The sequence below is a fragment of the Schistocerca gregaria genome, chromosome 2 (assembly GCF_023897955.1).
Source record: "Schistocerca gregaria isolate iqSchGreg1 chromosome 2, iqSchGreg1.2, whole genome shotgun sequence".
Classification (NCBI taxonomy): Eukaryota; Metazoa; Arthropoda; class Insecta; order Orthoptera; family Acrididae; genus Schistocerca; species Schistocerca gregaria.
The window spans coordinates 842485230-842508107 of NC_064921.1; the positions used below are offsets into that span (position 1 = coordinate 842485230).

A 22878-nucleotide genomic window follows, 5' to 3' on the forward strand; every position below is an offset into this window, starting at 1 on the left:
TTATCTTTGCCTTGTCGTCATGTTTATCTGTGCAGTATCGTCTTTGGGAATCAATAGCGTTTTTGAAAATGGGCTTATAACCCGAAACCTAGGTTGTGCAATAACATTAATAATAAAATTTGTGAAACAAGGCAATAGACAGTACAGTGTTCGGTTAAACAGTTCCTTTATTAATATGTAGCTCGTTTCACTAACAGCCTTCTTTCAGTGGAACACAGGGTTTCGAAACTGAGGGGCCACCATAGTAGACAGCATTCAGGTACATCTTCTGCGTGCGACGAATGATGAGCCTGTGGTGTCACTGTCGTTTGATATTATTATAAAACGTGAGGGTTGTAGAATAAGTACAAGAAAGACGCAAAGAAACTAAAATACTCTCACACACTGTGGGTTCATTCAGTTCATGTGATGAATCATTTGACTGGAGCCAGATTTCCAGTAGTCTTCCACAGGGTTCAAGACTGGAACCATTTTTATTCTTGCTATCTGTAAATGACTTACCATATTACAATGCTGAAGGACAGGAAAACTGCTGTCTAGGTATTGGCAGCATCATAATCAAGACCACTTCGAATGTAACAACAGAAGGTTCAAATGGCTCTGAGCACTATGGGACTTAACTTGAGCACTATGGGACTTAACTTCTAAGGTCATCAGTATCCTAGAACTTAGAACTGCTTAAACCTAACTGACCTAAGGACATAACACACATCCATGCCCGAGGCAGGACTCGAACCTGCGACCGTAGCGGTCACGTGATTCCAGACTGTAGCGCCTAGAACCGCTCGGTCACCGTGGCCAGCAACAACAGAAGAAATAACATGTTGTTGTTGTTGTTGTGGTCTTCAGTCCTGAGACTGGTTTGATGCAGCTCTCCATGCTATTCTATCCTGTGCAAGCTTCTTCATCTCCCAGTACTTACTGCAACCTATATCCTTCTGAAGCTGCTTAGTGTATTCATCTCTTGGTCTCCCTCTACGATTTTTACCCTCCACACTGCCCTCCAATGCTAAATTTGTGATCCCCTGATGCCTCAGAACATGCCCTACCAACCGGTCCCTTCTTCTTGTCAAGTTGTGCCACAAACTCCTCTTCCCCCCAATTCTATACAATACCTCCTCATTAGTTTTGTGATCTACCCATCTAATATTCAGCATTCTTCTGTAGCACATTTCGAAAGCTTCTATTCTCTTCTTGTCCAAACTATTTATCGTCCATGTTTCACTTCCATATATGGCTATACTCCATACAGATACCTTCAGAAACGACTTCCTGACACTTAAATCTATACTCGATGTTAACAAATTTCTCTTCTTCAGAAACGCCTTCCTTGCCATTGCCAGTCTACATTTTATATCCTCTCTACTTCGACCATCATCAGTTATTTTGCTCCCCAAATAGCAAAACTCCTTTACTACTTAGAGTGTCTCATTTCCTAATCAAATTCCCTCAGCATCACCCGACTTAATTCGACTACATTCCACTATCCTCGTTTTGCTTTTGTTGATGTTCATCTTATATCCTCCTTTCAAGACACTGTCCATTCCTTTCAACTGCTCTTGCAAGTCCTTTGCTGTCTCTTACAGAATTACTATGTCATCGGCGACCCTCCAAGTTTTTATTTCTTCTCCACGGATTTTAATACCTACTCCGAATTTTTCTTTTGTTTCCTTTACTGCTTGTTCGATATACAGATTGAATAATATCGGGGAGAGGCTACAACCCTGCCTCTCTCCCTTCCCAACCACTGCTTCCCTTTCGTGCAGGAATAACATCCACAGTTAATGATCAGCCAGATTTTAATTCTTTAAACAATAGGATTTATGATCACCAGTGAAAATTGAGACAGAGAGAAAGAAAATACGTAAACTAAATACTTTTCGGAAAAAAATTAGTACACCCTTCTAGAGATTTCCAATTCACTCAAGATTTATTTTTACAACAGTGCACATGGCGTACATGAAGTAAGTACGTTTACAGATAAATAGCCCAAGCGGTTCTGAGATACCATCTGTCGACCCGTACTGAAACATCAATATTGGTACGTGGTGTAGCCTCCGCCAGGCAAAAATACAGCCGCTGGTTATGGCACGCATTCCACTTTACAGATGGGGAAAACTGTCCTGGGATAGGCTATGCCACGCCTGCTTAATCTGTTCACTAGTTTCTATAAAATTTGCTTATTGACGAGTCGTACGCGTCACTTCTCATCCCACCATAATCCTCACGTGCTAGATTAAGGGCGGAGGTCATGCTGGCCAGAGAAGTTGCTGCACGTTTTCAAGAGCACGTTGAGTTTCACGGGCATGGCGTGGACGAACATTGCCCTGTTGGAACAATATATCACATTCCTGTTGCAAGAAGAACTAAAGAACGGGTCTAATAAAATTCTGTAGGTATCCAGCGCTGGTTAGCGCCCTCTCCAAAAACGCCAAAGGTGAACGAGAGTTGTAGCTTATCGCAACCCAGACCATAACGTCTGCGGTGGGGCCAGTGTGTCGTGGACGTATGCACTCTAAAGCCGTCGGCACACGGACCGTGCATCCGAACGTTGAGCGCTGAGCGTCCCGAGTTTCTGATGTAATAGCGTGGAATAGCACGTTCGGGAGTCTTTCCCAACGTGCAGAGCAATATCTGGCATGACAGCTAATTTGAGAGAGCGTCTGATCGTTGACCAATGAGATGGCACAACGCCGCCTACGTCAGACTCAGTACAGAGTTGTGAGACGCCATATTGACATTTATTTCAAGCCTATATGTATATATGCCGCTTATGAGCACCAGCAAATTGAGAATCACTGGAAAACCCGTTGTGATTCGTATCAATAAAATATTGAGAAACATCATATTCGTGGCCAAAAATTATTGTAGCTTACGTATTATGAGAGTAGACTATTTGAAGGCAGCGACACTCTGAAGACAGACCCAAAACGCATTGTTCTTGGTACACTTGGTTATAATTGAATTCCATTTAATAAGATAATTATCTACAATTAACGTTGGTAATACAATATGATTAAATACTAGGAACAAATTGTTGGTTTAGCTAGCCGGCACAGTAGCTCAGCGTGTTCGGCCAGAAGAATAGCTGCCCTGTGTAATAAAAAAAACTGCGTTAATAGATCAACAACGAATTTAAAAGCGTGTCTTGCGACGTCCGCCCAGATCAGATGCAAAGCGTAATTAGTAGCGTTTTTGTGTACTCATGAGTTATTATTGGTGCGGTGGTTCGCTTCTAAACACTTCCAAATTTTTTTTTCCTAGCATTCGCGTTTTTATTAGGGTCTGATACTTTATTATTAGTTTGATGTAAGTATATGCTATGTAAATATAAGTTCTCCTTTTTTGAGGGGTGACTTTGTTCGATTGGCTTAATCTACAGGACAGCTTGCGCTCCTTGTATAAGGACATTTTGCTCCTTTTTCTTTTACGCTTCGTAATTCACATGTTGCAAAGATTCTGCTACTGGGTAGGAACAGTGATCAAGTAAGACTAATCTTTGGGTTTTACTAAAATGTAGGAATGACGAAATAATGCTTACCTTATGCGGTGAAGTATTCCAATTTTTTTTCAAATGGTTCAAATGGCTCTGAGAACTATGGGACTTAACATCTATGGTCATCAGTCCCCTAGAACTTAGAACTATTTAAACCTAACTAACGTAAAGACATCACACACATCCATAGCCGAGGCATGATTCGAACCTGCGACCGTTGCGGTCACGCGGTTTCAGACTGAAGCGCCTAGAACCGCACGGCAACAACGGCCGGATCCCAAATTTGTACCGCACTGTTTGTAGTGGAACTTCTATGAGTCTATGTCTTTATTGATTGGACTTGGTACTTTCCTTTTCGTGGGCGGTGGAGGAAATGTGCGTTTTAATAGAGGTAACGTGTGAATTTTACGCGCGCGTCCGTTGAGTAAACAGTGTAATTTACGAACTAGAAAATTCCCTCAACTGCCGCTGGAGAGCGTTGCGATCGCTTATACCACGTTGGGGCACACGTACCGTATGCACAAGTCACATCGTTCCTGAGCGTTCAGCAGCACGTTGAACTTGGCACGCTCAACGTTAACGTTCGACAGCACGGTCCGTGTGCCGACGGCTTAAGAGACAGCGCTCTCCATGCCTACGTGGTACGCGCAAACGACCATTACTTTCGTGCAGGCAGAATCCGCTTCCATCGCTGATCACCATCGCGCACCATTCAATCGTACAAGTAATCCTCTGACGGCACCAGGCGAGCCACGCAAGTCGATGTGTGGCGTGAGTGGAAGACTGGCTAGAGCTGTGCGTGCCCGTAATCCCACTGTTAATAATTGATTCGCAACACTTCGCGTTGACACATCTGGGCTCACAAGCCCTCTTACTTGTGCTGTGGTAGCTGTACGATTTGCCACTGCTGCCCTTACAGTACAACGATCCTGGCTGCGTGGACGTCCATAATCTCGTCTTCCGGTGTGGGAATGTTCATGTGACTACAGATATCAGCGTCGTTGCACAATTGACGCAGCTCGGCCAACTTCTGTGGAAGTTCTCCGAAAGGACGGCCCTGCCACTCGGAAGGCCACGATTTGATCCCTTTCGAACTCTCTCGGTTGGCTGCAGGGAGCACGAGTGCGTTTCTGTGGCACGGTTGCCTTCTAGTTTCACACGTTTGCACCACACTGATCCTTTTGACTGTGAGCATTCCCTATTAAAGGGTAGACATAGATGGCGATCTGGTAGCTACGCCACTAAGCTATCCGTTAGCGGACGACGTTGAAACCATTATCAGTACATCTTCTACCCTTCAGGTGGCTATGCCGTGATCAGGTTCAAAATCGACGTCGTCTTTTCAGGTGTACTAAGATTTTTTTCCAGCAGCTTATTCAAAATTCTAAGATATGTATACTGATTAGAATTTGAAATTACGTTCTGGGACTGCTGCAGACATAGATACGAGGTTTTTATTTTTTATTTACTTATTTATTAAAAATCACTTTCCTCCAGCTGTACTTAAGATTATATATTTACTTCACTAATAGTTTCGACGTTGTCAACGCCATCTTCAGGCCCGTACACTCTGATGAAATAAGATGTGTGTGGCTCAGTCTAGCATTCCGCAGTGAGACCAAAACGGCGGGCAGTAACTCAGTTACTGCCCGTCATCCATGTGGAGCACGTGTTGGTCTCACCACGGACTGCTAGACTGAGCCACACACAACTGATTTCATCAAAGTGTACTGGCCTGAAGATGGCGTGGACGCAACGTCGAAACTAGTAGCGAAGTAAATATAAAACCTTAAGTACAGCTGGAGGAATTTGATTTTTAATAAAAATTATACCAGCTGTGTCCCACCTTCATCCAGTTTAAAAATGGATGTACGAAGATTAGATATGAAATAGTCACTGCACAGGTACGTGCACAAAACGCGACATCCGGTACCCACACTCGAACCTTATGCAGGCAACTTACGCATATTATCAGTAGCCTCCCAATGCAATCACTCTTTTATGAAATTTGTTGTGATGAACCAGTCACAATTTGAAAATGAGATTATCATTTGTAAATATAACATCAGAGCAAAAATTGCGCATACTATCCACACCTTAACTTCACTCTTCTGCAGAATGGAGAAACGTAAACAGTCACAGTAATATTCGATCGCCACCGTCGTAAATTACCAACGCTGTCAGATAACTAAAACATCTTTAAAAATAAGTTTACGTCATTTTTTCTTGACCAACTATTCGTATTCCTTATATGTATTTCTGAGTATTTAAGACCTGTACATGGTTTAATATAAAATTTGATTGTAGAATAATATTAAAGTATAAATCCAGTTATGTAAATGATGAGCATTCAGCTGGGAAAGCGAACAATACGTGTAATCTTCATGATACGTCCCGTGCCACAGCAAACAGTCAAAAAGGTGATACATGGAAGAAGAAAATAACTGAATAAACTGTGTAATAATTAGTGACTACTTCGTGAATAAATTAAGAAATAGATATTTAGGAGAGAAAGGGGGAACCGACATGAGACTCAGAATGGATTATTGTCTTAAATCCCTCACAAAGTCAACATGGTCTTAGACACACAAGCAATAAATGTTGTGAATGTAAGCTGGAAAGTGTAAAATTCAGATGCAGAATGCATCAGGACAACAAAACAGCGTAAGAGTCTAATTGCACATCTAACGTCGTTTTAGTCGTGGAGACTATGCTGATGAACTTAAGACTGAGAATTGTCATCTGACTATGGAATTTAAGCCTACAAACCAGTTCCAGACTATGAGATACGTTTTTAGAGCTTGGTTACGAAGTATTTTGACAGTTTAACATACAGTCACGTACACAAGAAACTTCCGGTCCTACACATCTGTTAATCCTGTCAAACAAACCATGCATCGACTACACATTTCTGGCTCTTACAGAAAACTACATTAGTCGTATTCTCTGGATTTCGTGGAGAAGGGTCCTTGGAATGTGAAAAGAAACCAAGAATGGAACCTTTCCAAAACGCAGCATAATAAAATGACTTAATGCTATGAAACATTATAGTATTAAAGTGCTAATATTTTGTAATAACCTAAAGCAAAAAAATTGTGGGTTCTTTGAAGATGTATTTCAGTGGAGTAAAAGGAATGGCCCAAGAGGATGAAAATTATGTTTGCTCAAGGCAGTATCCTTTTCCTAAACACATTCATATCGTCTTAATGAAAATACGTCACTGTTGCAGAATTCAGGTTCGTCAAAATTATTTGGCTTTAAATATCATTCTTCCATGGATGCTGTAAATATTTTGTCAGAACATCCTCTAAAGGCCGGTTTCCGTCTTTTAAGATATTCTGAAGTTGTACTTGCACATCAATGCTCTTGACTTAGTTAGTAAGCATCAGCACCAGTGCTGACACACGGGGCCTGTCCTATTTACTTCATTTGTCAGCTTCTTTAAATATACACTGTTGACAATGTCGACATTATTAATGACCCATATGTCCACCAACGTACATTTCTGTTTCCAGAATGAGATTTTGTTACATTCCTGTTTACCCATACGTACGCCAAAATGAAAAAATTGTAGTTGCAGAAATGTTGCCTCTCATCCGTATGTGAGTACCGCTTGACAACCGCCTAAAAGCCGAAACAAGCCTGAAGCGGATATTAATAAATTATTAATTTTGACGAAATGTTTACAATGCCGGTAGGACCGCGGGTTTAACCTTCAAAAACTTCTCAGCAGCAGTGCAAGCCATACAAAATTAGATTTATCTTGACAATAATCTATACAACACACATTAACCGTACAAGGGCTTATAATAATCGTGATTCGTAATATCCTGTAAAAAGGGTCAAAATTCGTAGTAATTAATGGGAAGCCATCGAATGAAACAGATGTGATATACACTCTCTGCTGATCCTGAACTGTGTAGACGATTGAGTAGCTCCCTTAGACTGTTTACAGATGATGCTCTCGTTTATATGGTTCAAATGGCTCTGAGCACTATGGGACTCAACTTCTGAAGTCATTAGTCCCCTAGAACTTAGAACTAGTTAACCTAACTAACCTAAGGACATCACACACGTCCATGCCCGAGGCAGGATTCGAACCTGCGACGGTAGCGGTCTCGCGGTTCCAGACTGCAGCGCCTATAACCCAACGGCCACTCTCGTTTATAGTCTGGTAAAATCGTCAGAAGATCGAAACGAATTACTAAATTATTTAAACAATACATGTACACTACTCGCCATTAAAATTTCTACACCACGAAGAAGACGTGCTACAGACGCGAAATTTAACCGACTGGAAGAAGATGGTGTGATATGCAAATTATTACCTTTTCAGAGCATTCACACAAGGTTGGCGCCGGTGGCGACACCTACAACGTGCTGACATGAGGAAAGTTTCCAGCCGATTTCTCATATACAAACAGCAGTTGACCGAAGTTACTTGGTGAAACGTTGTGATACCTCGTGTAAGGAGGAAAAATGCGTACCATCACGTTTCCGACTGTGATAAAGGTCGGATTGTAGCCTATCGCGATTGCGGTTTATCGTATCGCGACATTGCTGCTCGCGTTGGTCGGGATCCAATGACTGTTATCAGAATAGGGAATCGGTGGGTTCAGGAGGATAATACGGAACGCCGTTCTGGATCCCAACGGCCTCGTATCACTAGCAGTCGAGATGACAGGCATCTTATGCGCATGGCTGTAACGGATCGTCCAGCCACGTCTCGATCCGTGAGTCAACAGATGAGGACGTAAGCAAGACAACAACCATCTGCACGAACAGTTCGATGACGTTTGCAGCAACATGAATTATCAGCTCGGAGACCATGGCTGCGGTTACCCTTGACAGGAGAGCCTGCAATGGTGTACTCAATGACGAACCTGAGTGTACGAATGGCAAAACGTCATTTTTTCGAATGAATCCAGGTTCTGTTTACAGCATCATTATGGTCGCATCCGTGTTTGGCGACATCGTGGTGAACGGACATTGGAAGCGTGTATTCGTCATCGGCATACTGGCGTATCACCCGCCGTGGTGTGCCATTGGTTACACGTCTCGGTCACCTTGTCCAGCAAAGTCACCGGATCTCGTTGCAGTTGAGAGCGTTTCGAGCATGCTGCACAGCGCTCTGCAACCGTCTCGGGATTTTGACTATCTAACGCGCCATTTGGACAGAATTTGGCACGATGTCACCCCGGAGAACGTCAACAATTGTATCAGTGAATACCAAGCGGAATAATGCTTGCATAAGAGCCAACAAGTGGACTAATGTGTTTTGACTTGCTCAACTTGTAAAGCTCTTTCTCTTGAATAAATCACCTAATTTTTCTTAAATTGGAATCATTTGTTTGTCTGTGTGTGTACATCATCATATATACCGATTTTCTACCCACTCGGAGAATTCCTTCGTGGTACGTCGTTTCTTTTTTTCCCTTGCATTGTATTTAGTTGACTGTCACGTGCATAGTTAGAAATGACCGTGGTAAAATAAGTGCTCGCACGAAAAGATTTAGATGTTCACTTTTCCCCGCGTCCTGTTCAATAGCGGAATGGTCGAGACATAATCTGAAAGTCGTTCTAGGAACCCTCAACTAAGCACTTAATTGTGAATTGTAGAACAGTCCACTTTCCACGGTATTTAGGCCGTTCTACGACGTCCGATTCGTCAGTCGGCAAGACTTAGCACAACCAGGAGCACCTCCGAAGACGTCCAACGTATCTTTGGACGAAACGTCAGGGATAGAAGAGTTCCGTGGACCACGGCCATACAACCCGGAAGAATTCTCAGCAGCTGAAACATCCGGTAGTGAAAGCCTTCAGTGTATGATACTCCACGGTGTAATGAATCAGGTATTAAGAGTTATGAACCCCGTGCAAATCCATCGCGGAGATTTAGCAGTACGTAACTCAGTTCATTGAGAGCCAGTTCTATTGAGAGACAGTTTTGATGCAGACGCAGTATTAGGAGCTGACAGCTCCTCTAAACTGACAGCAGTGATGGCAGACCATTTCATTCAAAGCAGTTACAAAGCCGACGGTTCGGAGGCACTTGCCGTATGTCACATGTCAGAATAAAGGGCCGAGCGACGCGTCATGAGGTCGGACCACTTGCCAAGCGGCAGACGTCACAACGTGTAGATTGATGGCAGGGCTCCCGATTGTTGCAGAGGGCCTCCTCTCTCGGGCAATCGCCCGCTCGAATTATTGTTGTATCTGGCTCATCATTACAAACCTGTAAAGTGCTGGCCATGAAAATGGTTCAAACAAACACAGATTGCCAACAGATAGACCTGCACTTTGCAGTAATTCGATTTGATTTGCTTCATGTTGTTTTATTGGCCAAATGTAGAAACACATCGAAAACAAGACTCTCTAGAAATTACACCAATTTTGTGCGAATTTTCATAGCCAAACGAAGAGTGGGAAATTGACAAAAGGGGTATCATATTGACCAGCCTAAGGTCTGTTTAGACACGATATATGACTGTTGCGGAAAGTTGCAATTGTATTTCGCGAAGGAAAGCTGTGAGGTCATCAGTACGCGTACAAAAAGAAATCAGTTAAATCTCGACTGCACTATAAATCACACAAATTTAAAGCCTGGAATACCTAGGAATTACAAATACGAAAAATTTAAATCATATAGACAATGTTGTGGGGAAGGCAAACCAAAGACTATGTTTCATTGGCCGAACATTCAGATGATGCAACAGCTCTACTAAAGAGACTGCCTACACTACGCTTGTTCGTCCGCTGCTAAACTACTGTTGTGCTACATGAGAAGCTTACCAAATAGAATTGACGGAGGACGTCGAAATAGTCCAGAGAAGAGCAGTTCGTTTTGTATAGGAGAGAGAGTGTCACGGATAAGATATGCGAGCTGGGATGGCAGTCATTAAAACAAAGGCGTTTTTCGTTGCGGCGAGGTCTTTTCTCGAAATTTCAATCACCAATTTTTTCCTCTGCATGTGAAAATATGTTATTGTTGCCTACCTATATAGCGAGAAATGATCATCAAAATAAAATAAGAGAAAACAGACCTCGTACAGAAAAATTAAAGTGTCATTCTTCCTACACCCTATTAGAGATTGGAACGGTATAGAATAGTCTGAAAGGGGTGCAAAGAACCTTCAGCCAAGCACATAAGTGTGAATTGCAGAGTAGTTATGTAGATGTAGCTGCTTTCGCAGATAAATAATTAGTTGCCTGAAAGTAAACAGGGTAATTAACAAAAACATAATTAGTGATTTGAGGGGGAAATTTTCGAATTTTCATAGTCATATGAGGATTGCGAATTGGACAAATGATTTATCAAATTGACGGCGACTTCGCGACCGAGTCCTTGGATAGAAAGTTCTCGGTAAAGTTGCCGCGTAAAAATTGGATAAAATTCCAAACTTTCATTACTGTCTGACTGTCGTGAAACTGATGCTCGAAGTTTCACGACAGCCAGAGTTAGCCCCTGACGATGATGATAGAGGCAGTCATCGAAAGATTGGGATTTTATCCGATTTTCATGCTGGAAAACTACTGAGAAATTTCTATCCTGGAGTATCAAACTTATCAGCGTGAGATCTAGTTTTGCGAAAGAAAGATGTGATGGGTCAAAATTAATCAAGCTAATTAGGAAAAACGTAATTACTGATTTCCGAGAAAGTTGAAATATTTCACGGACAGCTGCTGCCAACTACGTAAATGAAGTGTCAGAAAATATTAAATCACAGCATAGTCTCTGCTCTGCCCGCTCATGATCCATATATTCTTGACTATAATAGATTGTAGATCGGTATTTAAATATTTTATATTTCATATGTCAAAAAATATGGATCACGCAGCAGTGGCCAGAAGACTGGAAAAGATCAGTATTCATCCCCATTCCAAAGAAGAGAAGTTCTAAAGTATGCTCAGATTACCGAACAATCGCACTTATTTCACATGCTAGCAAAGTTATGTTGAAAATCTTACAAAATAGACTTCGCCAATATCTAGATCGAGAGCTACCAGAAGAACAAGCTGGATTTAGGAAAGGAAGAGGAACTAGAGATCAAATTGCTAACATTCGGTGGATTATGGAAAAAGCAAGAGAATTCCAGAGAGATGTGTACCTCTGCTTTATTGACTACGCCAAAGGCTTTGACTGTGTCGATCACAACAAATTATGGAACGTACTGAAAAACATGGGTGTACCAGATCACCTCATTCATCTGATACGGAGTTTGTACCTTGACCAAGAAGCGACGGTGAGAACTAGGTATGGAACAACGAAATGGATAAAGATTCAGAAAGGGGTCCGACAAGGCTGCATACTGTCACCGCACTTATTCAGTCTGTATGCAGAACACGTTATGAGGAATGCGAGGCTAGATTAAGGAGAAACAGGAATTAAAATAGTTGGAATAAATGTAAACAACCTCAGGTACGCGGATGATACGATCCTGTTGGCAGAAAGTGAAGTGGAATTGAGAACACTCTTGCTGAAGGTGAAATACGAAAGTGAAAAGGCCGGTCTTAGGCTGAATGTGAAGAAAACTAAAATTATGGCAACTACACCTACAAATTCGTGAGATATAGCAGGAGAAACCATGGAGGTAGTGACCACATTCAGTTATCTCGGTTCCCACATCTCTGCTGATGGCGACTTCAGCCATGAAATCCCGAGACGCCTGTTGCTCGGTAGACAGGCAATGTCAAACCTTGACAAGGTTATAATGTCCAGAGATATAACACTAGCAACAAAGATCCGTATTGTGAGGGCTATGTTCTTTCTAGTTGTGATGTATGGATGTGAGACCTGGACCATTAGAAAGGCTGAACGGCGAAGAATTGACTCCTTCGAATTGTGGTGTTGGAGGAAACTTCTTAGAGTTCCATTGACTGCAAAGAGAAGCAACAGATCAATATTGGATCAAATAAAACCAGATTTCTCCCTGGAAGATATAATTTTAAAACAAAAGCTGACCTACTTTGGACACACAATGCGAAGGCATGCCTCGCTGGAAAAACATTAATGCTGGGGAAGATTGAAGGAACTGGAAGAAGAGGACGTCATAGGATGAGATGGATCGATGGCATCACAGAAGCAATGTGTTCCAACCTGGAAGGTCTACGGGAGAAAGGGCAAGGCAGGAAAAAGTGGCGTGATTTGGTTCATGGGGTCAAGAAGAGTCGGAACCGACTAAACGAATATATATATATATATATATATATATATATATATATATATATATATATATATATATATATATATATATATATATATATATATATATTTCATTCTTACTGAACAAAACCTGAAAATAAAAAAATAAAAAAATACCGTCAAATGTTTTGTGTAACGATTTATCTAAAAGTGAGATATACAATGGATTAGAAGAACATTAGACGTACTTTTGAATGATCCTCGAAATCGTGTGCGGCAAATGAAGTGCTGACTGAGAATTGAAAGTTCAATTTAACTCAGAATTTTGAACAGTACTAGTGGACATTTGTCTAGTGGAATTTCACGCCGTACTCTACTTTTGCCACTAACATATGAGCATCTCAGCTATTGCATATGATTTCGAACATCATTCATAGGCGCGTCAAATGTTTCTCAAATCTGTTTTATTTCTTACTTTAAGAGAAATTCATTCCACAAAACATCTGACTATTTTCAATTTTTTTTAAAATTTTACTTAATGCCGCTGTGGGTTTTATGTAGTTTGTGTCACTTTACTACTGCCTCTGTGGCTACAGTGCCCCCTTATCATTCCTTTTTAATAATTAAAGGAATTGAGGATGACATAAAAGAAGTCTGCCAGGTGCGAGTACGACTGGCGCATTGAGGGTTCCATATAAACTTAATTACGTATATAGATCACCCATTTCGCGAATCGACAATCTCGACAATTTTTGCCAGTTATCGACATTGATACTGGCAACATATTTGTCCCATGAATTCCAAGACTTTCGAGAATGATCAAATTTCAAGTCTTACGTCTGATAACAAATGACAAAGAAATATTTTGTCGTGTGATATAATTACAGATTAACAATTTTCAGATTTTTCCCCCTTGACTTGTACTGTGAGACCTCGCTTCTCGCCAAATTTCATGGTTCTAGTTTAACGGGAAGCACCCTATAGGTTTTGATGAGTGAATTTGCGAGTATTATAATATGTTAAATAAGTGACCGTATCTCTTGATTGCATTGACTTCGAAGCTTAAATTTTTTACACTACCAGGGAACTGTAGACGTTCGTGCGTGACATAAATTTCAATTTGATACATCTACCGGTTCATGAGGAAAAGGGTTTTTAACAGCCGGACGGACAGATAGACATACAGGCAAGTGAGCCTGTAAGGGTACGGAACCCTGAAAGGGCGAAATTATCCAATAAAATAAAGACGTGACATATCGTGTTTGACTTCCTGTCACGCAGTATCTTCAGACTGAATTTATTTCTGCGATAGTGATGGAAGCTGAAGAAATGAATTAAAATTTGTGGAAGTTGAACCCGAGTTACTGGGCACGTGTGCTAACCCCTACACCAACACAGGATTATAGCAAATGCAGATGCATGGGCTATCCTCGCCGCCGCCCTCCATAACACAAACTTCGATTCATATCTTCACCTTATTTTCCTCTTCTTCAGTTTCCAGCATTATTGTCAACGGAGGTGAGACTCAAATGTCTTCAGGAAAATTTGATTATATCAGATCTATGAATTAATTTCATTCACTTTCCTGTTAACGCTAGTAATACAGCAATTTTAGGTAAAAACTTTTGAGAGGATTTACGTTGTGACATAAATAATTGTGGAGGTTGTAATCTTACCCTCCCACACATCACCACTAAAATTCTTTGTCTTTGCACAAATTTTGAGAGCTTCGAGAAGCGTAAGATGTACGAAAGAAGAGCTTTTTACTTATCTTGATTTTCTCTTCTTGTTGTTTCTGCTGATGGCTCAAAGTCTTGTCTAGGGGTACACTGTTGCATCTAAATTTCGATTTTGTAGGTTCTTGATTAAATAACTGACGAAGATTTGCCTGTTGCTATGATTTTTTTTATATTTTTGTCCCATTCCTCTAAATCACACCGACTTTACAATTTTCACTTGTATCACACCAAAAATTACATTGTTGTTGACAAGTTTAGAAAAACGCCTACTTTCATCAGAGGCATGGCCACCACTACTTGCCTTCTGCCGTACTCACAAATTCCAAAGAGTTTACAGAGCAAGAGAATCTACCAACTTTCTCGACGGGAGAAGAATCTTTATCAAATTATATCATTATTTCATAAAGAAATCCAGAAATAAATTTAATAAGTAGCATTAGAGGGTGCAATTAATAACATGAATTTTAAGTATGCCACAAATTTTGTAATTTCAGTTCTTTTTAAAGGAAAAGTAATTTTAACGGTTAGTACATATCGATTGTAACACATTGATTTCTTTAAATACATTTTAGCCTGAAATAAAATACATCGTATAGAAAATCGTATGAATTCTTTTAGTGAAACAGCTGAGATAATTTTAACCTACGTAAGAATCGATAGTATACATGTTATCGGTTATTTCTATAAAAAAAAAGTAATGTCAGAGGAGGGAGACTCATTATAAGGTGAGTTAGACAGAATGTGTCTTTCTTCGCTAATATCCTTTTACCGATAGTTTTTATTGTTCGGATTCTCGTCTCAAAGCCCGGATGCAGAAACACAGCTTTCTGCTCGTATCTAAAAATGACTCATGCAAAGGATACAATTTCCAAGACGCGGTGGCCAGATATAATTACTGAAATGCGCTGCTGAAATACGTCCCGGAGCCCGCATTCCGACAACGGCCTCTAGCGCTGTAGGGGGACTGCAGCGAACAGACGGCGGAGCGCTTTGTAGCGACTTCCCTCCTCTCCGTGTGCCACCGCCGCGTTTGCAGGTCTTGTCAGCCCTGTAGCCGGCACAATGCAGTCCTCTATTTCCAGGCGCCCTTACCCTTCTAAGCAGATACATTTCTGAAGCCGACAGAGAGATATTTGTCTTTGTAAATTTAATACTATTTTGGAAAAGCACGTTGGGTGAATGTCAGGGACACCTCACATCGGTAACTTTAATACTAATCGGAAAAAAAACAATCTCACGAGATTGTAAGTGATAAAACTGAGAAATAATGCTCGATACGTAAAGTTTTTGAGTGCGTTGTTCTTTTAGTTGCTGCCTGTCCGAAGGCTGATTTGATGTACAGAGGATGAACAAAAATATGGAAACACTGCGGGAAACGCATGATTGAACATAAATGCAGATGCTAGCCAAGCCTCGTCTCAAAAATGAGATCTACAGGAAGTGCGATATGGATAAACAGGCATGCCTACAGGACAAATGTAAGGATGTAGAGGCATACATCACAAGAGGTAAGGCAGATACTGCTCAGAGGAAAATTAAAGAGACCTTTAGAGGGTGTATACAAGGGCCATGTACAGCCCAGGCAGATGGACTTTATCGCCAAAAAGAACGAGGGAAGTGCTCTGCAGGAACAATTCGAGTTAGAGCAAGGTTTGATATATGACCCTGGAAAATATTTTTTGTGATTGAAATTTGTTCAAACATAACTTTTGGGCCACCATATTGGATTATCCATTTTCATCTAACTTCAGATTTGTTTTCACTGACACCAAAAATATATTAATAACATGTGGTTTTTATGCAACTTGAACTAATAATAGATATAAAAGTTTCCCCTAAACTTTAAAAATGTTTTTTTCTACAGGGACGGTTTGTCAGAAGTGTATGCAGCATAAAGTAAAATCGGTTCATCCTACTAACTTCTGTCTTTGACCCCTGAAAAGTAAACACTTTTCTTGGGAGCTTATACCTATAATATATGAAAGTTGCTAGTATCACATATTTTTTGTAAAGCAATGATGAGTGAGCAAAACCACCAAAACTCGAACTAAAAGTTTGAGTTAGCACTATATCTTTAAATTTAAGTTTATTTCATTGTGGTTAGGTATAAGCTCCCATAAATTTAATCTAGTATCAACTGATGTTATCCATTTTTGATTTCAGATAATTCCTGAGTGACTAAAATGCACGCAGTTTGCGTACTTCAAACTCGCATTCCCTTGATCAAACTATAATTATGGTCGCCATTATTTATGTATTGAAAATCTAAAATAAAGTTCAAAGTGTGATCAATATTAATCCATAAACAGGTGCTTTGTATGTCTTTTCATTGACTCAAAAAAAATTCCTGGCTTTGCCTATTGTATGGTCATTTGAGCGAGAATCTGGCCTTAACTATTTTATAAGACGATTCGGCAGTAAATGCCCAAGAATTTTAATGAGCCTGATACCGGTCACGAAAGCCAACGTACGAGGGTTGCCCAGAAAGTAATGCACTGCATTTTTTTCTCTCAGCCGAAAACGACGCTACGAATGCATAACATTACGTATGTATAATTTGAAGTCTCCTGAGTGAGTGCGCAAAGTATCCGTCACTTGCGACACATAGCGTAGCTGCAGGACAGTTTCAAAATGGCGTCTGTAAGTGATGTACGTTACAAAGCAACGTACCGTCATTGAATTTCTCATTGCACGGAAAGAACCTGTGGGGAAGATTCACAAACGCTTGTGCAAAGTCCATGGAGCATCTGATGTCGACAGGAATACACATCGAAATAAGTCTCCAAGGAATAGAAAAGCAACTGGAATCACTCAACAGAGGGAAGCCCACTGGACCTGACGGGATACCAATTCGATTCTACACAGAGTACGCGAAATAACTTGTCCCCCTTCTAACAGCCGTGTACCGCAAGTCTATAGAGGAACGGAAGATTCCAAATGATTGGAAAAGAGCACAGGTAGTCCCAGTCTTCAAGAAGGGTCGTCGAGCAGATGCGCAAAACTATAGACCTATATCTCTGACGTCGATCTGTTGTAGAATTTTAGAACATGTTTTTTGCTCGAATATCATGTCGTTTTTGGAAACCAAGAAACTACTCTGTAGGAATCAACATGGATTCCGGAAACAGCGATCGTGTGACACCCAACTCGCTTTATTTGTTCATGAGACCCAGAAAATATTAGATACAGGCTCCCAGGTAGATGCTATTATTCTTGACTTCCGGAAGGCGTTCGATACAGTTCCGCAGTGTCGCCTGATAAACAAAGTAAGAGCCTACGGAATATCACACCAGCTGTGTGGCTCGATTCAAGAGTTTTTAGAAAACAGAACGCAGCATGTTGTTATCAATGGAGAGACGTTTACAGACGTTAAAGTAACCTCTGGCGTGCCACAGGTGAGTGTTATGGGACCATTGCCCTTCACAATATGTATAAATGACCTAGTAGATAGTGTCGGAAGTTCCATGCGGCTTTTCGGGAATGATGCTGTAGTAGTACGAGAAGTTGCAGCATTAGAAAATTGTAGCGAAATGCAGGAAGATCTGCAACGGATAGGCACTTAGTGCAGGGAGTGGCAACTGTCCCTTAACATAGACAAATGTAATGTATTGCGAATACATAGAAAGAAGGATCCTTTATTGTATGATTATATGATAGCGGAACAAACACTGGTAGCAGTTACTTCTGTAAAATATCTGGGAGTATGCGTGCGGAACAATTTGAAGTGGAATGATCATATGAAATTAATTGTTGGTAAGGCGGGTACCAGGTTGAGATTCATTGGGAGAGTCTTTAGAAAATGTAGTCCATCAACAAAGGAGGTGGCTCACAAAACACTAGTTCGACCTATACTTGAGTATTGCTCATCCGTGTGGGATCCGTACCAGATCGGGTTGACAGAGGAGATAGAGAAGATCCAAAGAAGAGCGGCGTGTTTCGTTACAGGGTTATTTGGAAACCGTGATAGCGTTACGGAGGTGTTTAACAAACTCAAGTGGCAGACTCTGCAAGAGAGACGCTCTGCATCGCGGTGTAGCTTGCTCGCCAGGTTTCGAGAGAGTGCGTTTCTGGATGAGGTATCGAATATATTGCTTCCCCCTACTTATACCTCCCGAGGAGATCACGAATGTAAAATTAGATAGATTCGAGCGGGCACGGAGGCTTTCAGACAGTCGTTCTTCCCGCGAACCATACACGACTGGAACAGGAAAGGGAGGTAATGACAGTGGCATGTAAAGTGCCCTCCGCCACACACTGTTGGGTGGCTTGCGGAGTATAAATGTAGATGTAGATGTAGTCGCTTGGCACGGAGGGTGAGGTCATTAGGCGGTTCGGCGGGGCTCCACGATTTGATGCAGTCGGGGAGACCCGACACACCCGACCTAGCCCCTCGGGCTTCCACTTGTTTGGGCCATTAATGGATGTCGTCCGTGGAAGACTTTTGAGGACGATGAAGGGGTGATTCACACAGTGAAGCACTGGGTACACCACCAGGACAAGGATTGGTACGGACAGGGCGTTCACGACCTTGATTCGCGCTGGAGGAAGGCCACAGAACAAGACGTAGGTTAAGTGGAAAAATAGGGCGTGTAGATAAAACACCATTCTTACGTGTGTGTGGTTCTCGTAATGTTCAATAAAGAATTGTCGAAGAAAAGTACGGTGCATTACCTTCTGGGCAACCCTCGTATTTGTAAAACTGTTTTTTACTGATGACTGTGTAAGTGAGTGAGTGAGTCTGTGACGTGTCGGCAGACTGCTGGGCTTCCGGAGGGCGATGCCGGTGTCGGGGCGCGTGCTGAACATGACGAGCGAGCTGTACGAGCTGGCGGACGGCGAGCTGCTCAAGACGTTCTTCGTGTCACCGTCGGACAACCTGTGCTTCCACGGCCGCTGCTCGTACTACTGCGACACGGCGCACGCCATCTGCGGCAACCCGGACACGCTGGAGGGCAGCTTCGCCGCCTTCCTGCCCGACAAGGCAGTCGCGCCGCGCAAAGTGTGGAGGCACCCCTGGCGCCGCTCCTACCACAAGCGCCGGAAGGCCCAGTGGGAGAACGGTGAGTAGCCGGCCGGCCGCTGCCTGCTCCCTAAAGCAGGACACACTGGTGTCTGCAACTCCTGTCTGCTGCAGAAACATCGAATATACACTCGTGCTCGTAAATTAAGAATAATGCTGATACACGTTGAAACAACGCTCTGGTGTGCGGTTTGCCTGTTTAAATCACCTCGTGGTATGACCGTGCGGTCCATTTGACCTGCCCACATACGAAGAGCCGTGTCCGTGCATGTCGGAGTACCGTGCAGCGAGTAAGTGTGCAGACGTTTTCAGACGTGCCAATGTTGACTATGTGTTGAAAATGGCTCAAAGAACACTTATTGATGGCGTTATAAGGGGTAGAATACTAGGGCGACTGGAGGCTGGTCAAACACAGCAGGTGGTAGCACGGGCCCTCCGTGTGCCACAAAGTGTGCTCTCACGATTATGGTAACGATTCCAGTAGACCGGAAACGTGTCCAGGCGCTACAGTGCGCCACGTCCACTGTGTACAACACCACAAGAAGGCCAATATCTCACCTTCAGTGCCCGCAGACGGCTACGGAGTACTGCAGGTAGCCTTGCTGGAGACCTGGAACGGTTGTCTCCAGACACACAGTCTACCGACAACTGAGCAGACATCTTTTATTCGCCCGGAGACCTGCAAGGTCCCCTGGTCACAGGAGAGCCCGTAAAGCCTGGTCTCAAGAACACAGTAGATGGTCATTGGAACAGTGGTCCCAGGTTATGTTCACGAACGAGTCCAGGTATAGTCTGAACAGTGATTCTCGCCGGGTTTTCATGTGGCGTGAAGCAGGAACCAGATACCAACCCCTTAATGTCATTCAAAGGGACCTGTATGGAGGTAGTGTTTTGATGGTATGGGGTGGGATTATTATTGGTGCACGTACACCCCTGCATATCTTTGACAGAGGAACTGTAACATGTCTGGCGTATCGGAACGTCATTTTGCACCAGTTTGTCCGCCTTTTCAGGAATGTATTGGGTCCCACCTTCCTCCTGATGGATGGTAACGCAAGGCCCCACCCAGCTGCCATCGTGGAGGAGAACCTTGAAATAGAAGATATCAGACGAATGGAATGGCCTGCCTGTTCTCCAGACCTAAATCCGATCGAGAACGTCTGGGATGCTCTCGGTCGACGTATCGCTGCACGTCTTCAAACCCCTAGGACACTTCCGGAGCACCGACAGGCACTAGTGCAAGAATGGGAGGCTGTGCCCCAGCAGCTGCTCGACCACCTGATCCAGAGTATGCCAACCCGTTCTGCCGCCTGTGTGCGTGTGTATCCCATACTGATGTCGGCGTACATGTGCAGTAAACAGTGGCGTTTTGTAGCATATGTGTTTCGAGACTGTTTTCTCAGCTTATCACCAATACTTACAGATCTGTGTCGTGTGTTCCCTATGTGCCTATGCTATTAGCGGCAGTTTTATGTAGTGCCACGTTGTGTGGCACTACATTCTGCAATTATCCCTAATTTATGAGCATGAGTGTATTCTCAGTTCGAATATCGTAAACTTTCTTGAGACGGAGAAGCTTATTTCCACGAATCAGGTTGGTTTTGGAAAGCATCACTTGTGCGAAACTCAGCTTGCTCTTTTCTCACATGATGTACTGAGAACTATATATTAAGTGCAATAGGCAGATTCCATATTTCTAGACTTCCAGGAAGCTTGTGACACGGAGCACCATTTGCAGGCTGTTAACGGAGGTACGAGCGTATGGAATAATAGAACCCAGTACGTTGTTCTCGACGACGAGTGTTCATCAGAGACCAGGGTACATTCTGGTGTGCCCCCGCAAAGTGTGATAGGACCGCTGTTGTTCTCTGGACACACAAATGATTTGGTGGTCAGGGTGGTCACCAGTTTGCGGTTGTTTTCTGATGATGTCGTGGTGTACGGTAGGGTGTCGAAGTTGAGTGGAAATGGAAATGAGCGTTTGGCGTCATTGGCCGGGAGGCCCCTTGCGGGGCAGGTCCGGCCGCCTTGGTGCAGGTCTTATTACATTCGACGCCACATTGGGCAACCTGGTCGCCGGATGGGGATGAAATGGTGATGAAGACGACACAACATCCAGTCCCTGAGCGGAGCAAATCGCCGACTCAGCCGGGAATAGAACCCGTGCCCGTAGGACGGCTACCCATCACGCTGACCACTCAGCTATCGGGGCGGACGTCGAAGTTGAGTGACTGAAGACGACTTAGACAAAATTTCAGTTGGTGTGATGAATGGCAGCTAGCCTTACATGTAGAAAAATGTGAGTCAATGCGGATGAGTAGGAAGATCAGATCTGTAATGTTCGGATACAATATAACTAGTGTCCTGCTTGACACAGTTAAGTCATTTAAATATCTGGCCATAACGTTGCAAAGCGATATGAGGTGGAACGAGCATGTGAGAGGTGTGGTGGGAAACGCGAATGGTCGACTTAGATTTATTGGGAGAATTTTAGGAGAGAGTGGTTCACCTGCAAAGGAGACCGCAGGTAGGACGCTGGTGCGACCTGTTCTTGAGTAGTGCTCGAGTGTTTGGGATCCTTACCAGGTCGAATTGAAGGAAGACATCGAAGTAATTCAGAGGCGGGCTACTTGATTTGTTACCGAAAGGTTCGAAAAACACTTAAGTGTTACGAAGATGCTTCGGGGACTCAAATGGGAATCCCTGGAGGGAAGGCGACGTTCTTTTCGAGAAACACTGTTGCGAAAATTTAGAGAACTGGAATATGAAGCTGACTGCTGAACGAATCTACTGGTACCAACATACATGGCGCGTAAGGACCACGAAAGTAACATACGAGAAATTACGGCTCATAGAGAGGCATACAGACAGTCGTTTACCCCTAGCTCTATTTGTCTGTGGAACAGGAAAGGAAATTACAAGCAGGGGTACAGGTCACCCTCCGTCGCGCACCCTATGGTTCCTTGCGGAATATCTATGTTACATGGACACGTGCCCGCAAAGCCACCAGGCGGCATCCAACATCGCGGTTGGCAGTCGTCTAATGTTTTGGCTTATCAGTGAATGTGTTCCAATGATAGGTTATCACAGAACTAATTGGAACCTCTTGCTTTTTATTGCTATGTATCAGTGCCCCACAGGTAAAGGGAAGCCTACCAACGATTAGCAGAATTCTCACGATTCCAGACTGCGCCTGTAGGTTGTGCTGTTCGCATTGTTAACTCTCGTTGCTGTGTTGTCACATCGAAATAGTTCGCAACCCATTACCAGATTCGCAAAGCGAGCTGCCTTCGCACCTCTGCGGAAACATTGTGTCAACGAATTGCCCTCTCGCATTCACCCTCGCCACACACAAACGAAATCCACACTGAGAACCTGCAGTGTGAGTTATAAACTTGGAAAGATGCTCTGTCCACTGGTGTGTGTCTATTTTCAGTATGTCTTGCAGTTTTTGCGCAGTTGTCTTTTGAAACCATGGAGG

The 22878-nt window shown here is 42.9% G+C and overlaps 1 protein-coding gene across 5 annotated transcripts in view; it reads left to right on the forward strand.

Moving 5' to 3' along the window:
* The window catches only part of LOC126335195 (extracellular serine/threonine protein CG31145), a 1599051-nt gene that overhangs the window by 1542846 nt on the left and 33327 nt on the right, over positions 1-22878 (forward strand). For all 5 annotated transcript variants that reach the window (XM_049998199.1, XM_049998198.1, XM_049998200.1 and 2 more), the window contains one exon: positions 19133-19437. In XM_049998199.1, the coding sequence (XP_049854156.1) occupies positions 19133-19437 (305 nt within the window). The remainder of the gene's footprint in view (positions 1-19132; positions 19438-22878) is intronic.